The 26,791-nt window shown below is 45.1% G+C and overlaps 1 protein-coding gene across 1 annotated transcript in view; it reads right to left on the bottom strand.

Moving 5' to 3' along the window:
• The window catches only part of BRWD1 (bromodomain and WD repeat domain containing 1), a gene marked incomplete at its 3' end in the record, with an annotated part of 74,882 nt that extends 51,573 nt beyond the window's left edge, over positions 1-23,309 (bottom strand). Inside the window, exons 1-12 of the mRNA XM_080919615.1 lie at positions 23,052-23,309; positions 22,920-22,978; positions 22,799-22,828; positions 22,641-22,700; positions 9,424-9,574; positions 7,479-7,577; positions 7,013-7,173; positions 5,753-5,974; positions 3,060-3,160; positions 1,818-1,888; positions 954-1,054; positions 676-716 (exon numbers count right to left, since the gene is read on the bottom strand). Coding sequence (XP_080775741.1) covers positions 676-716; positions 954-1,054; positions 1,818-1,888; positions 3,060-3,160; positions 5,753-5,974; positions 7,013-7,173; positions 7,479-7,577; positions 9,424-9,574; positions 22,641-22,700; positions 22,799-22,828; positions 22,920-22,978; positions 23,052-23,100 — 1,145 coding nt within the window. The 5' untranslated portion in view covers positions 23,101-23,309. The remainder of the gene's footprint in view (positions 1-675; positions 717-953; positions 1,055-1,817; positions 1,889-3,059; positions 3,161-5,752; positions 5,975-7,012; positions 7,174-7,478; positions 7,578-9,423; positions 9,575-22,640; positions 22,701-22,798; positions 22,829-22,919; positions 22,979-23,051) is intronic.
• Positions 23,310-26,791: the final 3,482 nt, after the last annotated feature.

Here is a 26,791-nt window from a genome sequence, read left to right as displayed (position 1 = left end):
CAAGAGAAGAAAATGTACCTAACGGGGTAGGAGGACTTAAAAGATGTCAGGAAATTAGCAGTAGAACAAACTCCACTCCATCTTAAGCTTGTCCATTTTAAATTCTAACTCAACAGACACTGAAATACAAACTATGAAAATCAAGGTTTAAAACCGCAGAATGAGAAAGAAGCCAGCCATATCCTACAGGCCAGAAGGTAATTGTAATACAGATTACCAAATGCTTGCTCCTAAAGATGTTTCCTTGCTTGCTTTAAGATGTTTCTTAACCTACTCAGAAGGAAAATGTCTTTCTTAGACTTCCTTTTTCAGGCAGTCAGTCTAGTCTGGACTACAGAAGCTGCAGGCACACAGCTCTAAGACCTCACACAGCACATCTACTCAACCACTGTCTGCTGATGTAGTTCACAAGAAGGCATGATGGTTTTAAACCTGCTGAGACTTCAATGTCAGAAAAAGTATAGGCTGGCTTTAGGGCTCAATGGCAGAACACCCCCCAACCATGCACAAGACAAGTTCAAGCCCTAGGACCAACCACCACCAAGTTTGAAAGTCTCGGGACATGTTACTATACACAAATAAAAAACAGCATAAAGTAGAAAACTATTTAATAGTAGCAGTAAGCAGTGTGTTTTATTTGCCCGAAAACATACAGAGATGCAAATGAACACTTACCGGTCACCATTGTTACAAAACTGGATACTATCAACTTTGTCCTAAAGGGGGAAAAGCAAATATGGAAACTATTATCTATGTTGTGTATTAATTCACTGAACAAGTTTGTGCCCTAAGAAGCACACAAAGGGCCAGTGTGGTGGCATAAAATAAATAAATCTTAAAAATAAATAAAAGTAATCTGTTCAGCAACAACCACCCAGTTAAATTAGTAAAATTGGTCTTAGAAGTAAAAGAATTATTAACCATTTACAGAATTTAAAAAAATAAATACTTACAGTGTGGCTTTCAAGTTCGGCAATTTTTTCAGGTGCTTCGAATCCCAAAAAATACATTCTGATCACATGATCAGTACTACCTGTGGCTAAAAACATACCACCTGAAATAAAAATGTTAAAGTTTAAATGTGTGGCTTGCAACAAATACACCAACAAGCATATGTCCATGCATTTAGCACAAAGTTCTGACTGGAATCAGGGTCCTCTAGCTCCTTAGATAAGCCATGAAGCTGCTCTAGGCTTGGGTGAAAACAGTCACCCCTACTAGGAACACTCACTATCTCTTCTCAGCCTTACTGAGCACCCGTGCCCTAAAGACCTAAAGACAAGCAGAGCCTGTCTTCTGAGCAGATGCTTCAGTGTAGTCCTCACCTGCAACAATGTCACTTCCTCAGGAAAACACATTGGGCCTAGTCTACAAAATATGTAAACAAGTCCACTGGACAAGAAAAGAATCAAGATTATAATTTTGCCAAGACTCTGTGTTAAATATAAATAAATTTGAAATTAGGCAGAACATAAGAAACCATATTCTACATATGGCCACATAACTTTAGAACAGCTTATTGACACCATGAGTTTCCTTGCTGGGCATTTTCTCTTACGTATCAATGACTATCAGATAGGAAAAAGGAAGAAAGGGAGTGGGGTGACCTCCCATCACCTCCTTGTCAAGCCTACCTCTACGGTCTCAAGTTTGTCTTTGTTCCCTTAAACCCAGTACTTAAAGATCTACATGAAGTACAGGAGAAGTGAAATTGTAACTGTAGGTTATGTAACAACATGGAGAACAGAAGTCATCAGCTACCCTCTGACTGAGTGACTATGGAGTCACACTAAGAGCAGCACCACACGTGATCTTACCCCCGCTGAACGAGGAGCACAGCATCTGCACACCAGGCCTCGGCTTTTCCGTGAACTTCAGGGGGCGTGGACTTTAAAAGAAGATGATATGCCTTTAGAATACACGGTAACAAACCCATTAGAGCACTGGAGGTTGTTCTATGACTACAGACATGGTGTACATGGTGTTGTGTCCGTAGAGGGCACACATGCCATGGTGCACTCACAGAGGTGTGCACCATTCTCATCCAGGAGTTTCCTCTCCACCTCATGGGGTGGAGCTCAGTCATCAGGTTTCCAGAGTAGGAGCTTTTACCAAGAGCTGTATCACTGGCTTTAAACTACTGCTTCAAGCCTAGCACATTAACATCATTAACAGCTCCTTGTGCTAGAGATCTAACTCAACTAGTAGGCTGCTTGCTTAGACAAATCTGAGTTTAGTCACAAACACTACATAAATGTAGCAGACCCAAGTGGCCCATGTCAACATGCCTTATCAATGAAAGGACTTCAGAATCTAGCTCCTCCTCACATAAGACAAAGTACACCTCAGTATCAATCTTTAATTTTTATCAAAAATACTGAAGTTGGAGGGTGGGGTACATTATAAATTCAGACTAAACATTTGCTACATGTATATAATCTTAAGAGTTGTTCACTAACATGGTAACACACACACACACACACACACACACACAAAATCTCCCAATTTAGTTTAAGACATACTCCTAAGTATCTGCTCCAATGTCACAAACTTTTAACCCCAAAGGGGCACATGGATCCCTGTGAGTCAGAGGGCAGCCTAATCTGCATAGCAAGTTTTAGGTCAAGCCAGAACTATTCAGTGAGACCATCTTTTTAAAATATATATATATATATATATATCTTCTAAATTATCTTACAAATTCTATACAAACTGAGTATAGTATCAGCCTTTAAATTTTAATAAGCATTTTAGTTCCTCAGGTCCATGACCACACTAGGTACTGAGAAGTCACAAACAGCTTGCAGCTGCGACTCTCCAGCAGCAAAAGGCTCTTGAATACCATACTACTGTCTGAATTTCTGATTCCATACTTTACTCTCCGTTTCTCTCAGTCCACATGTACTACTAGAATTCGCTTACTCCACAGTGAGCTATAGTCCTTTCAGCGTCTCTCAGTGACGGTGACAGGAAGCGATGCAGTAACAAGTTCAGGAGGCAATCAGATGTCCATCCGTCCTTACATTACAGAGGAGAAATACCACAAACAGATCACTCACCTGAACTTCAATGACTCCAACTCCCACTGCCAAAAGCAAACAGTGCCATCAGCACCAGTAGAAACCATGTACCGCTGAGGTCCTTTGGCCATTGGGCTAAACTGAAAGTCAAAAACATGTATGAATCATCTTCCAGAGTTTCTCCTTCATCACTTAGCAGTTTCAATCGACATACTAAGAAAATAAAGTACAAATTCAAGCTGTAGGTAACGTCAGTGAGAACTCTAGGAGTACACATTAACTCACATGTGGTTCCGATGATTTTCAATGTAAGTAAACAGGAACCACAGTGTCTTGATCTGACATGGGCAAGATCCAGGTTTAGGATACTAGAAGCAAGCCAGACCTGAGCTTCAACATCTCACACTATTCAGTGGAGAAACCAGACTCTTGTCCATGAAAAGTACATGGGTATAATGACAAAAGCAAAAACCTAAATTAGACCCAAGTACAACTTACAGACCTTACAGAATAAACAGAGCTAAAACACCGAGTTCCACTGAAGCATCAGTATTTAAAATGCTTACTCATGTCACAGGGGATCTGCTGTCCCATTTCCCTCCACTATAGTTTTGCTAATCCTGCCTGGACTGATATGGCAGTTCTGGGGCTGCTGCAGCTGCAACCAACACAGTGATTCTCCTGTCTCAGCTTCCTAAACACTGGGTTTAGCAAGCATTGCCCACCACACCCACCCAATCTGCACTTTGAAATGTGTTAATAACTGTGTGTGCAGACCACACCCCAATCTGTACTTTCTATTGTGTTAAGTGTGTGTGTGTGTGTGTGTGTGTGTGTGCTCACACACAGTCCACACCCAATCCACACTTACTAATGTGTTAACTGTATGTGAACTGAGATTTATTTTCATATTCTGTTAGACTCATCTATTGATTTTCTTTTGAGGGTTGGGGTTTGGGAAGCAGGATCCTGCTATATATATAGCCCAGAACTGGCTTTGAACTTATGACTCTCCTACTGTCATTAAAGGCCTATGCCACTACAAAGAGCTTCAGCCACTGAACTTTTAAATCAGCTACAGATTTAAGTGAAGAGTTTGCCTCTATTCTGGACCAATGGTGGAATTGCTTCTGCTTATTCCAACTGGCTACGTAAGCACGGCCACACCAGCGCAGACTCAGAACACATGTCCTCATCTCCGCTCTGCTCTCCTACTCGCCACTGCGTAGCTCCTGTCCAGCGAGTTTGGATGTTATTAACATTTATTTGCATTTTCCTCTAACATTCCCTCTTTATGCCTTATGTTTGCTTGTCTCTAAATGAAGCAACATCTGCTCTTAGCCTGTACCAGATGATCACTGACACGGGAGAACTGAGATGATTTGAAGCTGGGCTCTAGCTTCTGTAAAGGTAGACATATTTCTAGACCATCCTCACTTGTAGGATGAAACTCTTCTAACTGTGACAGGGTTGTTTTTCTTTTACCAAAACCCTACACAGCAGATCGTAATTTTTATCCTCATCAGCTAACTCCCTAAATCTCAAACAGCGCTCACAAGCTCTCTTCTATACTTGTTATTTATTACATCCTGACCAATGCATATGCCGTTATAAAGCCTCAGCCTTTTCATCTCTGTACGTGTTTCTAGCAATTTTAGGGAAGTCCTACTGAGCCAATAGTTGTAAGGTGGCAGTCAATGGATTCTAACAGAATTATCAGGATGCTGCTGTCCCTTCTGACAGGAGAGCTGGCGCCTCAATCTGATGCTCTCTATGCAACAGAGAGTTAACCAAGCATTCAAGGCCTCACAAGCCTATTACAGCGTAACCCTCACCCTGCACTCTGGGCTTAGCAAACCAAAGCTGCACACAAAGATGGAACCAGCTCTGCACTTTACACCAAATCCAATCAAAGGCCTCACAAATCCGATAACAACGTAAATCAAGCTAAGAAGTGTGATTAAAAACATAACGATCAAAGGGTGGGTGTGGTGGTGCACCCTTTAATCCCAGCATTCAGGCAGAAGCAGGTGCTTCTCCGAGTTCTAGAACTCCCAGATCCTGAAGGTCACTTCACAACATCCAGCAGAGCACAGCTGAGTGGCTCAGGTTCCGTCACCACGGAGAATTGGCAGTGAAGAGTGGGCGGGGACTTAGTGTCTTCTAGAACAACCAACCTTAAGATGTGCAAGCTCTGTTTTACTTCCAATTCAAACCATTAAAATAAATAAATTTTCTCTATTTGCATGACAGCTGGCAATTTTAACGTTACCTAGTAGGTTGTTTTCAAAAGAAATAAGCTTTAGAATTATAAACTGAAAAAGAACCTGACATGGCAGAATTTGCTTCAGATACAATGGGAAATGGTCGGGAAGCCTGGACAGCTGACAGGCCACAGGGACCCACCCACTTTGTTTCCCCACACACTTCCATGCTGAAAACTACTTTCCACTTACATTGTAAGAGGATTTTTAAAAATAAATTTAATCAATTCAATTCCACAAATTTTAAACAAAAATATAACTGCCAATTTGTAACACTCTCATCCAATTCATCCACTGAACAGTCAGTCACCCAGAAAGCCCCACCTCCTTATGTGTTGTTAACCTCCAGAGCTAAGATGAGTGCTCACTAACTCCATGGGCACCGCACACACAATTCGTTTCTTCATTCATTCTCGTGCTCCTTCCCAATTCCAAAGGTTGTGTTCGTGTCACTAGGCTACAGGTTACCTGCAGAGACGTGATCGACCCGGTGTGTCCTTGCAGCACAGCAACGGGGGCACAAGTCCTCAAGCACCACACCCTAATGATCTTATCACAGCTTCCTGCGGCAATCAGTGTGTTCTCGTAGTTGACGGCCATGTCTGAAATCTCTGCAGAATGGCCTCTTAATGTAGACAACAAGCGGCCATTGTGTGTTGACCAAATCTTTACCAAACAGTCATCTGAACCCTAGGAAAAAGCAATAGCCCAGTACAAGTGTTAACACAGCATCCATTAAACTTGAACAGGGAACCCACCATTAACCCCTCCCCTTCCAGCCAAATCCTGAAATACTAATACCATCAGAACACACGTGAAATAGATAGTAGTTTTCAAGCAAAAGCTCTACATAGAACAGTGCACAAAGAATTTTCACTGCATTCCAAGAATGCAATGGGTCCCACCCTAAGCTCGGTTCCCAATACCAGCTGCAGGAACAAGTTAGATCACCAAGCTACACAATTAACAGTCTGACACATCCAGATTCCTGGGACCAGACTACCCACAGTAGTGGGGAGAGCACCCTCCTTTCAAATAAGTGAACAAGAGTCGCAAACTTGCAGTCCCCAGCCACACAGTACTCACCATTATAACACAGCTAAGGATGTTTTCTGTCCACTTTAAAATTTTTTTATGCTAAAAACACTGGAAATGTCACACTCCATAGTTTTCAAATAAGCACTTCAACACAGAAAAGTTGTTTTATAATGAATTTGTTTTCCTATCAGTGATTAATCTATGTAACCCCAAGTCATCACTAATGAGCTAAGAATTTAATTAGGAGAGGAATTTTTTATTGATATATTCAAGATTAATCTTAATATATATTTAAGATGTCACTTAACTCCTTAAGTCTCAAATAGGCTAGAAGAGAAATTTTTAGTTACATAATTTCTATTATTTGAAAACAGTATAAATCCCAACAGAGCTAGAGAAATGGCTCCACAGTATTTTTAAGTTGGGTAGACCCAGCAGCCCTCAAACTCGCTGTCACCTCCCCAGCAGCTACACAAGATTCTTCAATGTTTTGGAACCACCATTCTCAAAACAGCTGAGACCTGGCTATGTCCCTTGGTCACTTGAAATACTTATTGAAACTACAAAATATTAGGCCCTGTAGCAGATCTAACAGCCTTCCCATGTTCTTTCAGATGCACCAGAGAGCCCCGAGGAAGGAGATTACAGCACTCCAGGTGGAACCAAATGGAGGTTAAGAAGTGAACTCACTGTAAAGATTCTATGTCCTGTCCTATCAAATGCTACACAGTATACAGCAGACAGATGTCCGAGAATCCTCCTGTGCATCTTTATATGCTGGTACATAGTTCCTGGGAACGCTGTGCTAAAAGTGGAACACCCTGTGAGCTGCTTTCCTCGATGTATCTCCACTAGGAAATAAAAACAACAAAACGGTTAAGGGGCCGATGTGTAAAAACTAACAATATCCGCAAACAGTTTCTGGAGGGTAAGGTAAGCACATCTACTTAAGAATCCCTAAGGACAAGGACACGAGGTACTAGTTCTACTGTGGTGACACCGACACTCTGGTCTTTCTCAGTTACTGTCAACAAGGGATGGACACATCTGTGCCTATCACTACTGCAGTAAATTCTACCAACACGCCACAGCATATCTAGTCTGCAAGATAATTCAAGAAACAGTTTGGGGTACCTCATAGGCCAACCTCACTCACCAAGACTCGGTGGGGGGCCATAATTCACGGGCATTTCAGGAGGTCTTCCTCTGTGAAGAGCAGCAAAGGCAGAGCCCTTCCACACTGTGTGCCTGCAGTCTTTAAAATGAATTTTAGATACACATAAAATCTTGAAAGTTAACCCAAAGAAAGATTTTATACAATACTTACGTATATTAATAAACTCTTTATTCAGGTTTTACCAACTAATATACTAATATACAACAGAAAAACCTGGGAGGTTTATTATACTATTTCTGAGAGAAACTTGAAACATCTCAGATACAGCAGTAACACAGCACAGCACTTTACAATCCACCAAGTGCTTTCCACATACATCAGCTCATGGAGTCCTCACAACAACCCTGTGAGGTAGGTGTCTCTGCTAATTACACATGAGGTAAACGAGGCTCCCAGGTCCAGGACCTTTAAAGAGATCCCGTGTAAATGATTACTTGTAGGGACTGTAATACTGAGTTAACTTTATTTTTCAATGCAAAATACCATACAACATTAAAAATGAGCAGTCTTATCACAACTGACCCCAGTGTTCAAAAGTTGAGAATTTTATGAAGATATTTTGTTGTATCTAAAAATCTGTGACTTCACTCATTCGTTCTGAAATCTGTTGGCTTGCCTTGAGCTCATTAGGAAGAATTGGCCAGTTTAAGTTAAACAGCTTCCCACTTTAGGGTGAAGGCAGCTCTTCAGAGAGGAGCACAGGGTTCGTGTGAGCTTTCTAAAGCTGCATCCCCACTGGATCTAAAGGAACCTCACTAAGGGAAGAAAGGACCTGCCCCACTTGAGGTCACAGAAGAACAGAGGCCAACACACAGGCCTTTGTGGCCCACTCCAGCTTCAGAATTTAGAAACAAGGAGAGGCATCGCTCTAAACCTCCACTGAGCGGAGCTCAGGGTCCCCTAACTGACAGGCATGCCATGTTTCACATGAAGAGAAGGTGTTCTCTGGCACTAACACAAAACACGAGCAGAAACAGGGCCTCGCTGAGGTCTCCTCTGCCGGTTCTCACACAGGCAGGCCTCGTCACAGAACAACTCTGAGCTTTAGCCTGACACAAGAGAAAGGCTACCCAAGCCACCACAGTGAGACAACTAACTACAGATGCTCACAGTGGGCAGCAGGGCGGGGCAGTTAGCAGGCACTGAGAAATAACTAAGGCCGGCAGGCTGGGCTGGCAGAAAGCCAAGCAGGGTGCTTTCTCGGTCAGGCTTTGTGCTACTGGAACATCTAAGAGGTAGCATCACATCACATCATCAACAACAGCTCATTAACAAAAAGTCATGATGAGATTGAAGTATGCTAACATCAGAACCAACACACATGCCCATTAGCAGTTTATCCACATGTATACATACAGCATATCACACATAGGTACTCAGTCTAAGTCAGTCATATGAAGCTAACAGAAAAACTAGAGAAGTTCCAAACATTTTGCTAGCACATAACTTAGGGGAAAAAAGTTAATTAAAAAAAAAAAGAAAGAAACCATGCAAGTTTACATTTTTGGTGCATGTTTTTCAAGCTGCTACTTTATTTTTTTAAAAAAATCACTTCTCCTTATTATGACAAAAGACTTTCAGAATCTAAGTATCAAAAGAAATAATCTAGTATTTAAAGAGTTTATTAAACATATACAAGTACATCCATTGAAGTTATGAGTGAGCTACAAAATGGAAAAAACTAAGAACTCACATTGATAAAACCTCAAGCACATCTTAAATTCAAGCTTTTTAGCTTAACATCTACGCCTTTGTAAGTTTGGGATGGAGAAGGCCCCACTGAGCACGTGATAAAATCAAGGATCTACACTGAAGTCAGAGTTATAGTCCATGGTATTCATTACCTTCCACAGTGCTTACACAGCTCCACAGTTATAACGTAAGCTACTAATGCAAAGCAGAACACTTCTTCAAATTAAGGTACCTTTTGCTGTTCGTAGCAAAGACTGCCTTCCTGCACCAAGCAAAGAAGTGACTCTTGAGATACTGGGCGGGACCTCTTTATCCAGCATCGGGCCGATGCGCTGGCAAATCTGTAGCAGGTGGTCAGGAGCCACATGCTTATTGGACAAGACCTGATGGAGAGGTGAGTTTCAATAATACTGCACACAAGAGTACTCAAACATTTTTTTTATTGATAGCCAGTTAAAATGTAAAATCACACTGAAAACTATAAAACATAGTAAGAAAATTTTAAAAATATAAACAGTAAACTATTTCAAGTCTAACCAAAATTTCAAAATTTTTCTTCACAGAAATTGACAATTTTTGGTGTCTCTCTTGTTGTTTTGGTTTTTCAAGACAGGGTTTCTCTGTATAGCCCTGGCTGTCCTCAACCTCACTCTGTGTACAAATCTGGCTTCAAACTCAGATCTTCCAGCCTCTGCCTCCCAAGTGCTAGTATTAAATATGTGCACTTAGGGCAGAATTTTATTCTAAAACTTAAATGCAAATGACATAGAAAAGCCACACCAACTTTGAAAAGGGGCAAACAATATTCCATTTCAGGACCTGTTGCGGAGGTACAGTACCATAACCAGAGGGTGTTAGAAGACAAAGCCATGGGAGGAACTGTACATGCACAGAAGAAAATGGCATGTCTCTAAAGCACTCATCTCTGACAAGGTACAAACTCGAAACCGTGCAGAAAATGTCTTCCAATAAATGGCACTGGAACACAGATTTTAAGGTCCATGTTTTGCTGTGGTTGTGTATGTGGAATGCACAGGGCCAGTTGAGCAGCAACACTGACTATGTACAATGAAAACTTTAGACCTGTCCTAACACAATGCACATGGAGATGTGATCACCGTGTAGTCTGAGCTCAGCACTGAGTAAGTCCCTGCTATCCTGGACTTCATACCGCTTTCACACTGTAGGACAACTGAATCGACAGACAGGACAAACACTGCAAATACATCTGCTTATGATGTCTACCTGCGGCAGATGAACCGGGCTCAGACCAGAGTTTGCAACTTGACAACCATGCCCACCGGTGAAAGCCCAACTGTGCAGACGTCACCACAAGGAGGTGATCCAGGTGGCAAATGGGTGTGACAAGCACTGAGCCAAGTGCAAGCCACTAGGAGCTACTGCTGTTATCAAGTAGACTAGCCTGGCTGGCATTAAAGACTGACCAGAGCAAAAACTGGTCGGACACTTGTAATCCTAGCACTTGGGAGGAAGAGGCAGGAGTTCAATCCCATACTCAGCTACACAGTAAGTTCAAGACCACCTTGAGCTATCAGACTCCGTCTAAAAGAGCAGAGGCAAAACGAAAAAAGAACAAATGGAGAAACTTCAGATGGGAACATAAGGTAATAGAGCTTTTGAAAACAGGACAGCCACTCTATGCTTAGGTATCTGATAGTATGTAAAACACACACTCATGAAAGTAGGCCCATTCCATCCATAGACAGCCCCACCTGGGGATCCATCCCATATGCAGACACCAAACCCAGACAACGTGCCAATGCCAAGAAGTGCTTGCAGACAGGAGCCTGGTATGGCTGTCTCCTGAGAGGCTTGGCCAGAGCCTTACCGATACAGATGCTTATACATATGCTTGCAGTCAACCAGAGGAGCTCAAGGGTTGAAACCCTTCTGGAGAACAATAATATCAACCAACCAACCCCCCCCCCACTTCCCAACTCCCAGGGACTAAACCACCAACCAAAGAGTACACACATGGAGTGACCCATGGTTTCAGTTGTATATGTGGCAGATGATGACCTTGTCTGGCATCAAAGGGAGGGGAGGCCCTTGGTCTTGTCAATGTTTGATGCCCCAGCATAGGGGAATGCTAGGGTGGTGGGGCGGGAGTGGGTGAGTGGAAAGCACCCTTGTGGTGGAAGGGGAAAGAGGGAAGGAAGGGATGGGAGGTTTCAGAGAGGAAAGAAAGGAGGCCCATTTGTGTTCTCAGTGTTTAAGTATCTGTGTGTAAGTGTTCTGTCTGCATCTGTGCGATATGTGCACCTTCAGACCAAGAGTGAATTTTCCCTAGAAGCAGAGCTAAGGATGATTGTGAGTTACCAAGTGTGTGCTGGGGACCAAACCCCCAGACCTTCATGGAAGCAGCAAGTGCTATTAACCAGGAATAGGAAAGTTTCTTTTCAATTAAGGCAAAAACCAATTTTTAGTAACAAAAGAGTAAATATACAATACCAATATAATATTTAGCATTAAAAACAAATCCTTGAGCCAAGCACAGCAGCTTACGTAAACCTATGACCACACTTGGAAGGTAGAACTCATGTTCCAGACCAACTTGACCTACATATCAAGTTCCAAGGCAGCCAGGGTTACAACAGACATTTTTTTAAAAGATTTGTTTGTTTTATGTGAGTACACACTTGCTGTCTTCAGACACCAGAAGAGGGCACTGAATCCTACTACAGATGGCTATCAGTCAACATGTGGTTGCTGGGAACTGAACTCAGAGGTCCCGAGTTCAATTCCCATCTCCGCCCTCTAGCCCTACAATAAAAAAATTTTTTAAAAGACCAGAAAAGATGATCTGCACGTGAGCAGCACTAATTAACAGTGGTGTCTAACCTTCCAATGCCAAAGCCCTTTCATAGTTCTTCATGCTATGGTGGGCCCCAACCATAAAGTCATTTCATGGCTACTTCCTAACTATCATCTTGCTCCTGTTATGACTCCGAAAAGGAGTCAAGACCCACAGGTTGAAATTCCATGAATTAAGACTCACTAAGAAGAAGAAAAGAGGTGATCAAAGTGGTCAGGGAGATGTGGGGGAGGGATCTAGGGAAGTTGGGATATATGTTCATTAACATATCAAAGAACAAAGAAACTCTTAAATAATAATATACTAATAAGATACAACAGAGACCACCTACTGCATTCAGAATATCAGAGAATTCATGAAGGCACCAGTAGAACTCTTCACTGTTTTCATTGTGGTAACAACATTCTGCTTTTATCAAAGTAAACACTTAAATAGAATCATGAGTCCGAATGTTAACTGTACTTCAATAAAGATAAGCCACAAGAACTGTAACTTTAACTCATGGAGACACCCACCATAAATGACATGAATGCATCTCAAATAAAACTGAAGGATATATATGCATGTGTGTGTATATACACATACACACGCATCAAACTGAATGACATATATGCATGTACATGTGTGTATACACACACACACACACACACACACACAAAATAGGTCTTGAACTCAAAGATCAAACTGCCTCTGGGATTAAAGGTATGTGCCACCACATCCAGCTTTTTTTTAAGACCGGTTCACTTTGGGCCCTGACTGGGCTGGAACCTGCTAGGCATTATTGCACTAGCCTTGGATCTGTAATCTTTCCTAAGCCTCAGCCTCCAGGACACAGGGATTGTAGGTGTGGATTATAGTAGTGGATTTGTGGCTCTGGGTTGGAGGCTGCAGGCTGGTTTGCTGTTTGGGTAGGCGCTGTTTACAGCTCTGATGATTTAACCCAGAGCTTCATACACGAACAGGAGGCAATCTAAAACCAGGCTCCTCCATTAGCACCATGGCTATGCAATGACACAAGCTTTGTTTCTGAAACAGGGTTATGCTATGTCTGGAAGGCCAGGCTGGCCTCCTCCATTTGAGACCCTCATCCTCAGCTGTCTAAGAAGAGACTGCAGTGCCTGCTTTATGCAGACACACGACCTGAACACCCCTAAGACGTTGGCTAGATGAAGAAATGAAGCACAGCCACTTCTCTCACAGGCTCTGTAATACCAAGACGCCAAGCACTCTCTAAAAGCCAAACACATACACTAGTTTTTCATGCTAGGTTGTACAACAGTAATGGTGGCTTTTCAACGTGGAACTATCATGTTGTACTGGAATACATTCCTAATAAATAAATGTGTTATGTTATATAGGACCTTAGTGAGTAGTTCTGTTATTTTCTTTGCCAATGATTTATTGCTTGCTATTCTATATCTACTCTATAAAATAGAAATTGGGTTAGACCAAAGCCACGGTCACACAACCATCTTGAGATCAGAATGCACCATAAAGCAGAAGACCACCCACAGCACACTTGGACCAGAAGTGCTACGGAAGGCGCAGGTGCCGTGGGTAGCAGAGGTGTACAAGAACCACAGGGCTGGGAAGATGGATCAACAGTACTGGGAGCACTGGCTGTCTTGCTGAGGATAGGGACGCAGTTCCCAGCACTCACGATACTCTCAACTGTCTGCTCCAGTTCCAAGGGGTCTGACACTCTTCTGCTCTCTAAAGACACCAGGTTTGTTCTTGTACATACATTCAAGCAAACCGCTCATATGTACAAAATAAGAGTTAACTTCAAAAAACTGTTGTTGTTTCGCAAAGGAAGCAAGCACCTTGAGCCTTGAAGAAGCAGGGGCCAGCCATAACTGGACAATAAGCAACTGCAAACACTGACAGCTGTCAGTTAAACCTAGCAGCAGTTGATAAAACTCTACAAGGACCTTCAAAGGCCACTGAACAGTTGAAACAAGTTGAAAAGGTGAAAATGTTCCAAAAAAACAAAACAGAACCCTTTCGGCCCCTGACACCCTGAGACTGGCCACAAGAGCTTCAAACCAAACCTGCACAGTCTGGTCTGACCCACAACCACCTTCACAACAGTGAAACGCGTACCGGAGAAGCCCAGAAAACATCAGATGCAACAAAAATTCTCCACACTAACAAACCCTACACCTACAGCAGCATTTGTAAGCTCAACACACTAAGCTATGAATTTGGCCTTGTCAACCATAATCACCCAGCTTCCTGCCAACCAACTACCGATTTCCCAAGAATCTTAACTCATCAGTAAGAGCACCAGCTGCTCTTCCAGAGGTCCCAGGTAAAACAGCACCCACATCCGGTCCCAGCCACCTGTAACCACAGTCCAGGGCATCTCACACCCCTCACAACTCTGTGGGCACCAGGTATACATGTAGTACAGACATACATGGAGAACACCCAAAAACAAACTACAACAGTAAATCAGCTGGGTACGGTGGCACACACCTTTCAACCCCAGCACTCATGGCTGAGGCAGGAAGATCTGAGAGTTCCAGCATGATCTACATAGTAAAGCCTTATCTCTAAGTAAGTAAATCTAAATATAAAATTACAAAGTGTTGGTTTGTTCCTGCTTTCATTAATATAGGTACATTTGCTAGAATCTATCTGTGACCTGTTAATTCGTGGTCAAGCACTCTTGGTTCCTCCCCCACAGTCGTTGACAATAAGAATAAACAAAAACGACCCACACACTACCTAATACTGTCTGACCCACTATGTCATTAGGAGGCCCAGCATCACACAAGACACAGCTGCCGTCAGCAACTGACAGAAGCAAACAGATCACAAGTGGCAACTACACAGCCTGTTTGAGGTCAGTTTTGTTTACCCAAGACCATGTCTCAAAAATGAAAATAAAGATAAAAATAAAATATTTACTAAGATTGAAAAAGACAATCTTAATTTTTAAAAAAGTCAATGTGTTCCAATTTATTGTAGTCAAGAAAAATCGAGCAGGTGTGGCGATGCAGGCGCTCAGGCAATAGCAAATGATCTGTGAGCTCAAGGGCACCCCAGTCAGAGCTACAGTGAGATGATGTTGTTCTGCCTGGTTACAGGGGATCCATCCCCTGGTCCCACGAGCAGGTGTGTGCCATGGAATGCACACACACAGAAGTAGACACAAGCAGTAAATGAATAAAGCTAAGTTTTAAACAGAAGGCAAAACAGGTGGCTCGCCAGTTAAGATCATTTGGGGGTCTTGCAGAGGACCCAGGTTTGGTTCCAAGCACCCACCCACATGCTGGTTCACAATCAACTGTGACTCCAGTGCCTTCTTCTGGCCTCTGTGGACACATGTGGTGCATAATTGCTAACATAATATATATACATCTAAATGGGTTTTGTAAATTTTTTTTTAAGAATATAATTCGAGCTAGAAAAGATGCCTCAGCAAGTTAAGAGTGTTCAGTCCCAACCCTCACACCCCAAGTTCCATCCCTGGACCCCGTGTGGTCACAAGAGAACACTAACACTAACTTGCACGTGCATGCTGACCTGAGTACATGCACACACACACATAAAAGTGTATACACAGAAAATAAAAGTGTTTGCTGGGAAGTGGCAGCACATGTTTAATCTCAGCACTCAGGAAGCAGAGGACAGCCTGATCTACAGAGCAAGTTCCAGGACAGCCAGGACTACCCAGTGAAAACAAAAGAGTATTTACAGACATGCATACAGGCTAAGATGTAGTGGCTCGTGCATTTAATCCTAGCATTTGGGAGGCTGAGGAAGGCAGATCTCCAAGTTCTGGGCCAGCCAGGTCTTCATAATGAGTTTCAGAACAGGTAAAGCTACACAGTGAGACCCTATCTCCAAATAAATATGTATACATACACACACGTATGTAGAACTACACTAGAAAGGTCACAAATGCCCAAATCCTAAGTCTTTGAAAGGAAGTCTTGCTCTTACCCTCAAAGCATGCAAAGTCAGTGATAAACTAATGCCCAGGGACAGTCAACTACAAACTACAGAGGCCTAGTCACCACACTTACAGCCTGTGAGAAAACAGTATGGTGATTTTCACCAGATCATCTGACTGTCCCCTTTTATACAACAAACCGAAGTACAAACTGAAGTATTCAAACAGCCACACTATGTTCTTCAACACAGGACAAGGTGGACAGACCACTTAGAAGCTGTTTGGAGAGCTGGAGTGACACAGGGCCAGAATGGAACTACCTTGGGCTGTCTCTGGGCCACTAACTAGCTAATTACTACTGCCCACCTGTACTGTGTCTGTACAATGTCTTCACGGTGTTAGGTAAAATTCTTCCTGGAATGCTAGAGTGGACTCCACCTTTCTTTTTCATTATGCTTTTGGGGTCTTGTTTGTTTGTTTGTTTGGATGGTTGGTTTGGTTTTTTGAGACATGTTTCCTGTGCAGTCCTAACTATCCTGGACCAGGCTGGTCTCCTGAGATTTGGCTGCCTCTGTTTCCAAAGTGCTGGGATTAAAGGTATGCATTACCTCTGGAATCCAGACTCCACCATTCTAAAGGCTAACACCTGAAGTGAACTCTCCATTTCACTGTAACCAGTCACACATTTCCACCCATGCATTAGACAATGGACTTTATGGCTTTATTCTTTTGCTTTAACAATTTCATGCAACTATCACATTTGGAAACATGGTACTCAGGATAACTTAATCTTAGTTCCCCAGCTGCAAAATGGGAAGATGGTTAAGATCCAGAACCATGAGCTGGGGCTGTAGCTCAGCAGGAGAGCACTTACGTAAGCAGGTACAAGGCCCAGGGGATGACAGAAGCAAACTCAAGATACTCAACTGCATCATCTTTTGGGGCTAAAGAAATAACTCTAATATGTTAAGGGCACTTCTTGCTGCTCTTGCAGAGAACCTGGGTTCAGTTTGTGGAAACCACATGGTGGCTCACAACCATCTGTTAATCCAGTTCCAGGAAATTTCATGTCCTGTTCCAATATCCATGGGTTAATAAAACACATGTGACACAGACACACATACATGCACACATGTGCACGCACATACATACACAGACACACACATACATGCAGGCAAAGCACTCATATCCATGAAAATCCATCTTTTTAGGGCTAGAAAGATGGCTCAGCAGTTAAGAGCACTGACTGCTCTTCCTAGAGGTCCTGGGTTCAAATCCCAGCAACCACATGCTGACTCACAACCATCTGTAATGAGATCTGATGCCCTCTTCTGGTGTGTCTGAAGACAGCTACAGTGTACTTAAATGTAATAAATAAACAAATATAAAAAAATACATCTTTTTAATGGCTTTTTTTTAAAGTGTCATCTAATGAGGATCATTTTCTAATTTTAAAATATTAGGCCTATTCAACTAATGTATCTTTTCCTTAAGAACTAAAGAAGTTAGGAAGAAAACACACAAATTCACAACCCTACTTATACAGAAAGCAACAGAACAAAAAATCACATACAAAGAAACAAATAAAGGGACCTATATCCTGGAGGCTCAGACCTCAGTGACCAGGAGCCTGTGGAAAGGAAGCAGCACTGCCACGCCAAGAGACTCAGGACTGCCACACCCCTCTCCTCAGCACCAGGCACAAAAGCAGCTCAGTTCTTATCCATGTTTTAGTGAGCTAGTCAGGTACCCTCCCTGATTCAGATAAACTGATTAAAATGGTGCCATTTCTAGCTGCAACCTTACAAATACTGATGACTTTAATCTCAACATTCAGGAAACAAAAGCAGACAGATCCCTCCCTGTGTGCCAGGCCATCCAGAGCTGACTGCACATGCACATCTTTCTAAAAAGATTTACTCATATTTTATTTGCACTGGTGTTCTGCCTGCATGTGTATTTGTGTGAAGGTATCAGATCCCCTGGAACTGAAATTACAGACAGCTGTGAGCTACCACATGGGCGTTGAGAATTTAACCCAGACACTCTGACAGAGCAGCTAGTACTCCCATATGCTGAGCCTCTCCTCAGCCCCTACATGCACATCTTAGAGCCGCTTCATTAGATTAAGTTATCTTTGGACCTGTTGCACAGAGCAAAGCTGGTAGGGGCATGGCAAAGTGGCACACACCTAAAATGCCAACACAAAAGGAGGGCAGATCAAAGTTTCAAGGCCTGAATACATCTAAAATTCCAGATAAGCCAGGACTACAGAACACAATCCTGTGTTCGAGGAAGGGAAGGTGAGACAGGAAAACACAAGGAAAGGAGGGCAAATAAAGGACAGAAAGCCAACTCGGGAACATGGGCAGAGATGAACTAATGTGCCAAAGAGTAAAAGCAGCTAGTAAGAGGACTAGAAAGATGGCTCATCGGTTAAGAGCATATGAGTTTGAGTCCCAGCACCCATACTAGGTAGGACCATCATAACTGCCAATAACTCCAGTTCCAAGAGATTCAGCATCTCTGGCCTCAGAGTGACCCAAACTCGTAGGAACACACACACATGTATACATAATTAAAACAGAACATTATTTAAGATTTGTATGTGTTCTACCTGCACATATTCTATGCACCGCATGTGTCAGGTGCCCTTGAAGGCCAGAAGACAGTATGGGATCCCGAGACTGGAGATAGAAAAAGACAGTTATGAACTGTTATGTGGGTGCTGGAAATGGAACCCTGGTCCTACTGAAAAAGCAGCCAATTCTCTTAATCACCCAAAGATATACTTTTTTTCTTAAAAAATAAGTAATTACTAGACAGATAAAAGATTTCTAATTTAAGGTCTAAGAAAAACTGCAATGTGCCTATCATGGTAATACACTCTTTTAATCTCAGTACTGGCAAGCCAGCCAGAACTGCCTCATGGGACCAGGCATGTGAGAAAGTTCTATGTAAGCATTCAGAGTTGTAGTGATAATCAATCTGCTAAGGACAGTACACTGTAAGGATGAACTGCTTTCCTCTTACTGGTTAAGATACTACCTTATATAAAAATGCTGTTCAAGGCCCATGAAATGGTTCAACAAGGAAGGAGCTGGAAACACGCATGGCAGAAGACAGACTCTAACAAGTTGTCCTCTGAACTGCATTTGCACTATAGCATACACACATCCATACATATACACATACACATAAAAAGGTGTGTCAACACTCAATTTAATCTGCAGCAAAGGGAGACAGACAATCTCATTAAGAGCCCCCCCTGCTTTGATTAGTTCCAAAACAGTCTCTCTACATAGCAAAGATTGGCCAACCAATCACCTTTGCCTACAGGCAAGATAGACTCCATTCCTTTTTTCAGAGAGCCCCTCACCTTTACCAACCTAGCCATTCTGAAATCTCATGTTCAGCTCAAGAGTTCTATTCCCTCTCCCCTTACTACTTATAGATCCTGAAGATTCCAGTTAAATTCTATGGATTACCAGGCCTGTTAATAAAGAGCTAAGTGCTGACAGAAATCTAGTCTCTGTCCCTTACAGGAAAGAGCACTCTTGCTGCAACGCAAGTCAGATAAGCAGCTCAGGCACAATGTAAACTGCAGGACAGCACCAGGAGGCAGTGTGAGATCAGGGGGAGCTTTCTAATTCCTAGTCCCCACGTGCACAAGAGACTCCAATCTGGCTGACTTGGTGCCCACTGTGGACATCCAGAATGTAAAAATCCCAAATTATTCTATCAAAGAGTTAGAACCACCGAGGAAAAGGAACATGAGAAACACTGTGAGCAAACAATCAGATAAAGGCAGGTGACTAATCTCTCACTCAATTCAGTAGAATAATCGTACAAAAATAACTATTAAAGGATTTTAAATGGGGGGAATACAGTTGGTTAATTTTTTAGAAAAGGTTTTAAGATATATTCAAACCAAGCATTGTGCTGCAAACTTGTAAGCCCAACACTTTTTGAGTTGGAGGGAAGATAATCAAGAGCTTGACAGAGGTTATCCTCAGATACATATTTAAAGGCCAGATAGCCTGAGCTACATGAGACCCTGCCTTAAGCCACCCAACCTGCAAAAAATGTTATGAAGGCATTTGGAAAACCAGAAGAAAGCATCCACACAGATTCTGTGATACAGGAACAAAGGAAGTTCCATTTTAGCTGTGCTAAGCTGAACCTGGGCTGTACCCCTCAAAAAGAAATGGTCCTTTTATTGAGGCATGGTGGCATACTCCTATAGGAAGGGCAGAAGTAGGTGTTCAGGGCTAGCCTGAACTAGATGAGACATCAACATAAACAACAATAAGAACTTGATATACATAAATGTGCACAATCTGCTTCAAAATATTCCAGGTGGGGCTGGCAAGAGGGTTCAGTGAGTAAAGATGACTACTGTGAAGCCTGTAACACCCCAAGTTCAACCCCCGACCCAATGGTGGAACAACACCCCCAAGTTGCCCTCACCCACTCACACCTTCCCCACACACACCAAATAAATGTAACTTGCACAACATAAATTACAGAGGGAGAGATGGTTCAACAAATAAAAGCATGCGCTACAAGTTGTGTTCTGACCACCACATACCTGCCAGGGCACTCCAGTGACTACCACACACAACCCCAGCAGTTACAAGACATTCTGTATGGAACGTGCTTAAGAAGGAACTCAATAGGTTCAGAGGACACTGGCTAACAGGAGGCTTGGTGGGTGAGAACCGACACAGCTTTCTGATTGGTCACTGGATAACAGGTAGCTGGTGCCTGGTCAACTCCATTCATCTGTAGAAAAGTTTCACTAGTGGGAATTAGAACGGAATGGAACTGTAAACACAGCAATTGGTGACTCAGTCCATGAATATGGGGGAATTCCCATTTTGTATGTGCTTCAAAAGCACACACCTAAATACCAAAGTGAGAATAGCTGATGTCTAGAAGCTACAGTCAGAGGCAGGTGGATCTATGTGAGTTTGAGGCCAGCCTGGTCTACAAAGCAATTTCCAGAACAGCCAGGACTACAAAGAGAAACAGAGAAACACTGAAATATGGGGGGGGGGGGCATCAGAGAGAGAAAAACAAAAAACTACAAAGGAAACCCTGTCTCAAAAAAGCCAAACAAGAAAAAAGAGGGTACTTCTTGTCTGTCCATGTGTGCTGTGGCTCCAGGGTAGATGGCAGAGGCCCACTTGTGAAATGGGTTCCCTCCTCCACTCGGGGTCCCCAGGAGTAAACTCACATCATTAGGGGTAACAGGAAGTAGTTCCATAGATAAAGTCATCTAAGCAGCCTGAGCATTTGTTTAAAAACTCTCAAGAGACAAATTAAACAACAAACCAGCAATCCTGTTTTACTCAGCAACTGCATATGCCATAGCCAGCACCTGGCTGAGGAAAGGACAGTGGCAGAAGCTCTAGACCAGTGTCCTCAACCTTCCTAAGGCTGCGGCCCGGCGGCCCTTCACTGCTACACAACTAATTTTACTACTGTTACGAAGCGCAATGCAAACGTCTAATATGCAACGCTCACACCCAGGGACCCGAAGACTGAGAACCAATGCTCTGGAGTGAGTTCTTGCCCTGCACTATTGAGCACTCCAGTTAAATCCCTAGCCCTGTAAATTCAAGGTGTCTAGACTTAACTACTCGCATACATGACAGACCTGGCTGACTCTGCTCTCTACAGGTCTTGCTTGGACACATGGTGAAGCCAGTGAGATGGAGCTCTCCTGTAATCCCTGCCCAGTACAAAGCTGAATGAAGCAGGGCTGCAAGTCAAAGCCAAACGGGCCTATGTAGCCAGAAACCAACAGCACATTGTTCTCAACCTCTGTAATAAACATGCTCAGTGTGGGTTAACAGGTGATTTGTTTTACCTTAAAATTGCCAAAGATATTTTTCTGAAACATTTGTGTTCCATTAACGATAAACAACTAAGCCAACGACAACAAAATCCCCATCTATTAACTAGATAGAAACTGACTTATACACAAGAACCTCTAAGCAAGAGTAGGGACAATGAGGCAAAGGGAAATAAATGTAACCCACAAGTTACCACTCCTCCAGAAAAGAAAGGCAAGCACACACACCTTAGTCCGAGTCCTAGGAAGCAGGATCAGAGTTCAAGGCCAGCCAGAGGTACATAATGACACCCTGTCTCAGAAAATAAACGGACTGACGGCTGTCAACTTAAAGCCTGAACAGCTACATACAGCAAGATCACGTGTGAGCCAACTTTCTAAGGCAGTCAACACAGTGAAGAGGTACCACGCTGACACATTCACTAAGCAGAACTTTCTGCGATCCTACCGAGGAAGCGGGGCTCAGTATGGGGACATTTCTCCACTAAGGATTCTATTCCTAGGAGACAAGTGGTCTGAAGGTCTGGGCGGGGAGGCGGGGCAGAAGAGGAGAGACCAATGAGAGCCTGGGTTACAAGTCGGCCCGCAGAGCGATGAGAGCGCCACGCTGAGTGGCTGGCGGCCGCACCTGGAGCCCCAGCCCGGCCGCGAGCCAGGGGCGCCCCCGCCTACGCCCGGCGCCGCCCCCAGGACCGTTTTCTGCCAAATCCGCCCCCATCCCGCCACCGCGAGCCCTCGGGGGTCCGGCCCGTCACCGTGGACCACCCCCGGGAGCGACCCCGCGGCGCCCGCACGGGAGCAGAGACCCTGCCGGGGGGACGCGGGCGCGCGGAGGACGCGGGAACTGCTCACCAATTCCTCGTAGCTCCTGTTGTGCTCGTTGCCCTCCCAGTCCAACCTCTTCGGCAACAGCTGGAAAGAGACACGAAAGGCGTCCGGGTGACCACCGCGGCCGGGAGGCCGGGCGGGACGGGGACGCGGGGACGGGGACGCGGGGGCGGCGGACCGACCTGGTACTGCTCCAGCTCCTGCACCAGCACCTGCGGCAGAGAAGACGTGCGGTCAGACCCCGCCGGCTGCCCCGCTCGCCCCCGGTTCGCTCACCCGCCCGTCCGGTACGCCGGGACTCACCTGCGCCGCTCGGCGACACGGGCCAGCTGAGAGGTAGCGGGCGATGAGGAAGTACAGCTCTGCGGGGAGAAGACAGGGATGGTCAGCGGCGGCCGCGCGACACCGGGCAGGGGACGCGCGGCCGCGTCTTACCCGACTCGATGAGAGGCACCGGACGTCGGGCCGGCGAAGGCTCCGCCATGGCGGGGCGCTGGGCGGGAGCGAGGGAGCGAGCGAGCGGAGCGTGTAGGCCGCTCCGAGGCCTGACCCGTCCGGCGTACCCCCAGCTCCTCAGGCGCGCGCCGCCGCCGCCATGCCGTGCGCGCCGCGCACCGACGCGTCCGCGGCAGGAAGTAGCGCGGGACGGAGGGGCGGGAAGCGAAGTAGTCCCCCCCGCGGGGAGCCGGCGGCGTGGCACGACGCGGATGTGGCGCCCTGGGCCGGGAGGCGGGCCTCGCCTCGGCGTCCTGCGCGTCGGGGGGCGGGGGGTGAAGCGCGAGGGGCGGCGAGCCAGTCGGGGCTGTGTCCGCGGAGCGGGGCGGGGGGCCGGGGCGCGCGTGGCCGGATCCCTGCGCGCGGTGAGGCGGCCGCCGGCCTTTGTGCGGCGGCGGCGCGGCGAGCCGGTGCGGGAGGCGAAGGAGGCGGGGCGGGGCGGAGCCTGGGAGGACGGTCACCTGGGCTCGGCCTGAAGACCCCGAGGCTGGGGAGGAGCTCGGCGGGAAGACGGAGGCACCCAGCGCGGAGCCTACGTCACCACCTGCCCCGCTGCCCGCCCCGCGGAGGGCTAAAGATACCCGGCGCGGGTGACGGGGTCTTCGGGTCCGCGGTGGCTCAGAGGGGCCGCGGGAAGCGGGCTGCGGCCACAAGTGTCAGTCTTTATGTTGGAGAGGTGGAAGAGTCCCAGGAAAGATTCCCCTAATTACCGCGCTAGGCTCCTGACCCAACCGGATCTGTTTCACCAGGTCCAGGGTGCGCTGACAAGCTCTGACGTAGGGAGCCGAGCCGAACCGAACTAAACATGGCCATTGTTAGATTAGGCAGCACAGGGGCAAAAAAAGAGGCCTGACCTCAAACGACCGACTGTTATTCCAAAAACACCAAGGGGAAGAAGAGCGCCTGTCTGGGGCTAGGATGTTGTTTGTATCTATAAAGAACCTGGGGTGGTTCCACTTTTTCCTTATGCTTAGGACTCATTACTAGGGTGGCTCCACATTCTTTTCTTCCTCCCAGCGATGAGCTGACGGGGAAGGTCATTTGTAGGAGTCCTGTCTTGTGACCAAGGCGTTCTATCAGCCAGACTTTCTCGTGCCTGCGTGCGAGCATAACCTCTGCAGCGTGTGGAGGCGGAACGTGGTGTCCCAGTCGCACTGGACCTTAGACTGGCTCCAACTAGCAGGTGTATGATGTCAGGCAAATCACTTAACCTGTGTCTCAATTGGCCGTATCTGTAAATTGTAGCCAACTGTGCTGCTACTTCCATAGCGTAAGGATTTTATGAGTGGAAAGGCAGTTCAGCACCTGAGTTGACTTTTCGTTAATTACCTGGAAAGTGCGTGTGTGTGGTCGATGGCCCACACCTGTTCAGAGGAATGCTAACTCAGCAAACACCGAGGGTCCGGTAAAATGGAACCAGTAAACTCAACCGTTCCTATCAAAACAGTTTGATGTCCTTTAGGGGAAATGTGAACTATAATGGTAAGATTCGGAGCCCTGACATAAAAACCAACTTGCCTGAGGGAATGGCACACAGAACTTCACTCCCCTGGGGACTTCATGAATCTGAAGAACTCTAGCTTCCGGCTGAGGAAGTAGCTTAGTCGGGCGGCTTGCCTGACCTTGAACTGAAGCAGCACAGAAAAGGAACACCTACTAATGCCAGCACAGCAGAGGTGGGAGGTTCCTAAATTCTAGGACGTGCTTATCTGCATATGTGAGATCCTTTAAAACAGATTTAGTCCTAGTATGGGAGTGTCTCCAACTGGAATTGGGAAAACTGGAATGTTCCAATCGAGGAGAGGTTGCAGGTTGAGACCAATGGCAGGAAAAACATTAAGCCATAAGGATGAAGAGATGGGCTTGGTGCAGCACCAAGGAAACCTGTAAATAGGCATACAAGCCATAGTCAGTGCTAAAAACGGGCTGGAGAGACAGCTCAGTGGTTGGAGCACTGGATGCTCTTCCAGAGGTCCTTAGTTCAATTCCCAGCACCCACATGGTGGCTCACAACCATCTGTCACTCCAGTTCAGGGGACCCAATACCCTCTTCTGACCTTTCCAGGCGATGCCCATACACACAAACTGGCAAAACAAACATTCACATAAATCAAAAAAATAAATTGTTAAAGATGCATAACTGGAACACTTTACTTGACATTCTAACTCAAATATCCCCTTGTGACATCGGGTTCTCTCGAAGATGAAGTGTTAATTGACCACTAAGTCATCCCTCCAGTTCCTTTAAATCTTTAGATAGGCCAAGGAGTTAACAGAGTTATTTCGTTTCCTAACACTATCATAAGTTAAAACGTAGATCCCAGACAGAAAGAAGAATCTATCCCAAATGCTGGTCATGGGTCCGGCATTAATTCTGGTCCTGGGCAGGGAGCATGGGAGCCCTTACATGAAATCAGAGGTGTGACATGTGACTCTTGGGCACTGGGGTTGGTGCCAGCACCGGCTGAGAATGGAAGGAAGGATAAAACAGCCCAGGCAGGAGTATGACTTACACAGTAGCATAAGACAGTTTTCAGGAGCTGGTTCTCCCCTTACTCCTGGTCCTAGAAATTGAACTAGGACCATCAGGCTAAGTGGCAGAAGCAACTTCCATCTTTTGAGCTCATCCCCTCATAGACACCACACACACATGGCTTTCTGACCAGGTGGACTGTCACCCCCATTCAGCTCAGTCTGAAGACCCTGATGAGTCGTCAGATACCCACCAGGAAGAAGAAAAAGAATGCCCTGCCATCCAGTAATGCAGGAGTAGCCGCCAGCGTACAGAACTCTCCAACCCAACACAAGTGAATACAAATCATACTAGATTACCCCAAAGAGATTACACAAAGAATTGAATTATCAAAAAAAAAAGTACCAATATTAGAAGTCTCAGCAGCAGGTAGTGTGGAGAGAATGCGGCCACCATCTCCACCCTGTGATAAGTCTTGGAGACGTTCCTTTTTTAGGCAAACACACAGGCCCTAACAGCTGCATCACCTGCAGTTAATTATGCCCCAACCTCAGAGCTCACAAAGAAGCCAGAGAAGTGGAGAATGACCCCAGCCAAGGGCAGTCAGTCAGTGGTGAGCAGGAAGCAGGCACAGGTGAGCCAGCACCACCCCAGCTGGAGTCAGGCGTTACCCTTTACTATGCAGGGTTACATGTGATTGCTCAGCCAGCACACGAGATCAAAAAACTTGAAAGGCCAAGAGATTAATACATGCAAGCATGTCAGTTATACCATACTTTAAGAACAAGGAAGCTAAGGCCTACAGAGTTTAAAATCTTCCCTAAGGGGTCAGTGAGAGGGTTAAATGGGTAACAGTGACTGCTACCAAGCCTGACAGCCTGAGATAAATTCTCAGGACCCACATGAAGGTGGAAAGAGAAAACTAGCTCCTGAGAGTTGTCCTCTGTCCTGCATGCTACACAGACATGCACACACACACAGTGTTTTGGTTCACACTACACATACATGCACACGCACACACACACACAGTGTTTTGGTTTTGTTTTATTTTTTTCCCTAGGACAAGAGAGAGATCTGTATTTAATATTTACTGTGCAATCGTGAGGCTCCTCTGGATCCCAGAACCAACAGGACAAGCTAGACATAATAGCTCCAAAGAATCCAGGGGGATAACTGAGACTGGAAAGCTTCCAGCCTAGCCAAAAAG

Source organism: Micromys minutus (genome assembly GCF_963924665.1).
Source record: "Micromys minutus genome assembly, chromosome: 7".
Lineage (NCBI taxonomy): Eukaryota > Metazoa > Chordata > Mammalia > Rodentia > Muridae > Micromys > Micromys minutus.
Note: the sequence above shows the minus strand (reverse complement) of the source record. Positions and strands in the feature narration are given on the sequence as shown.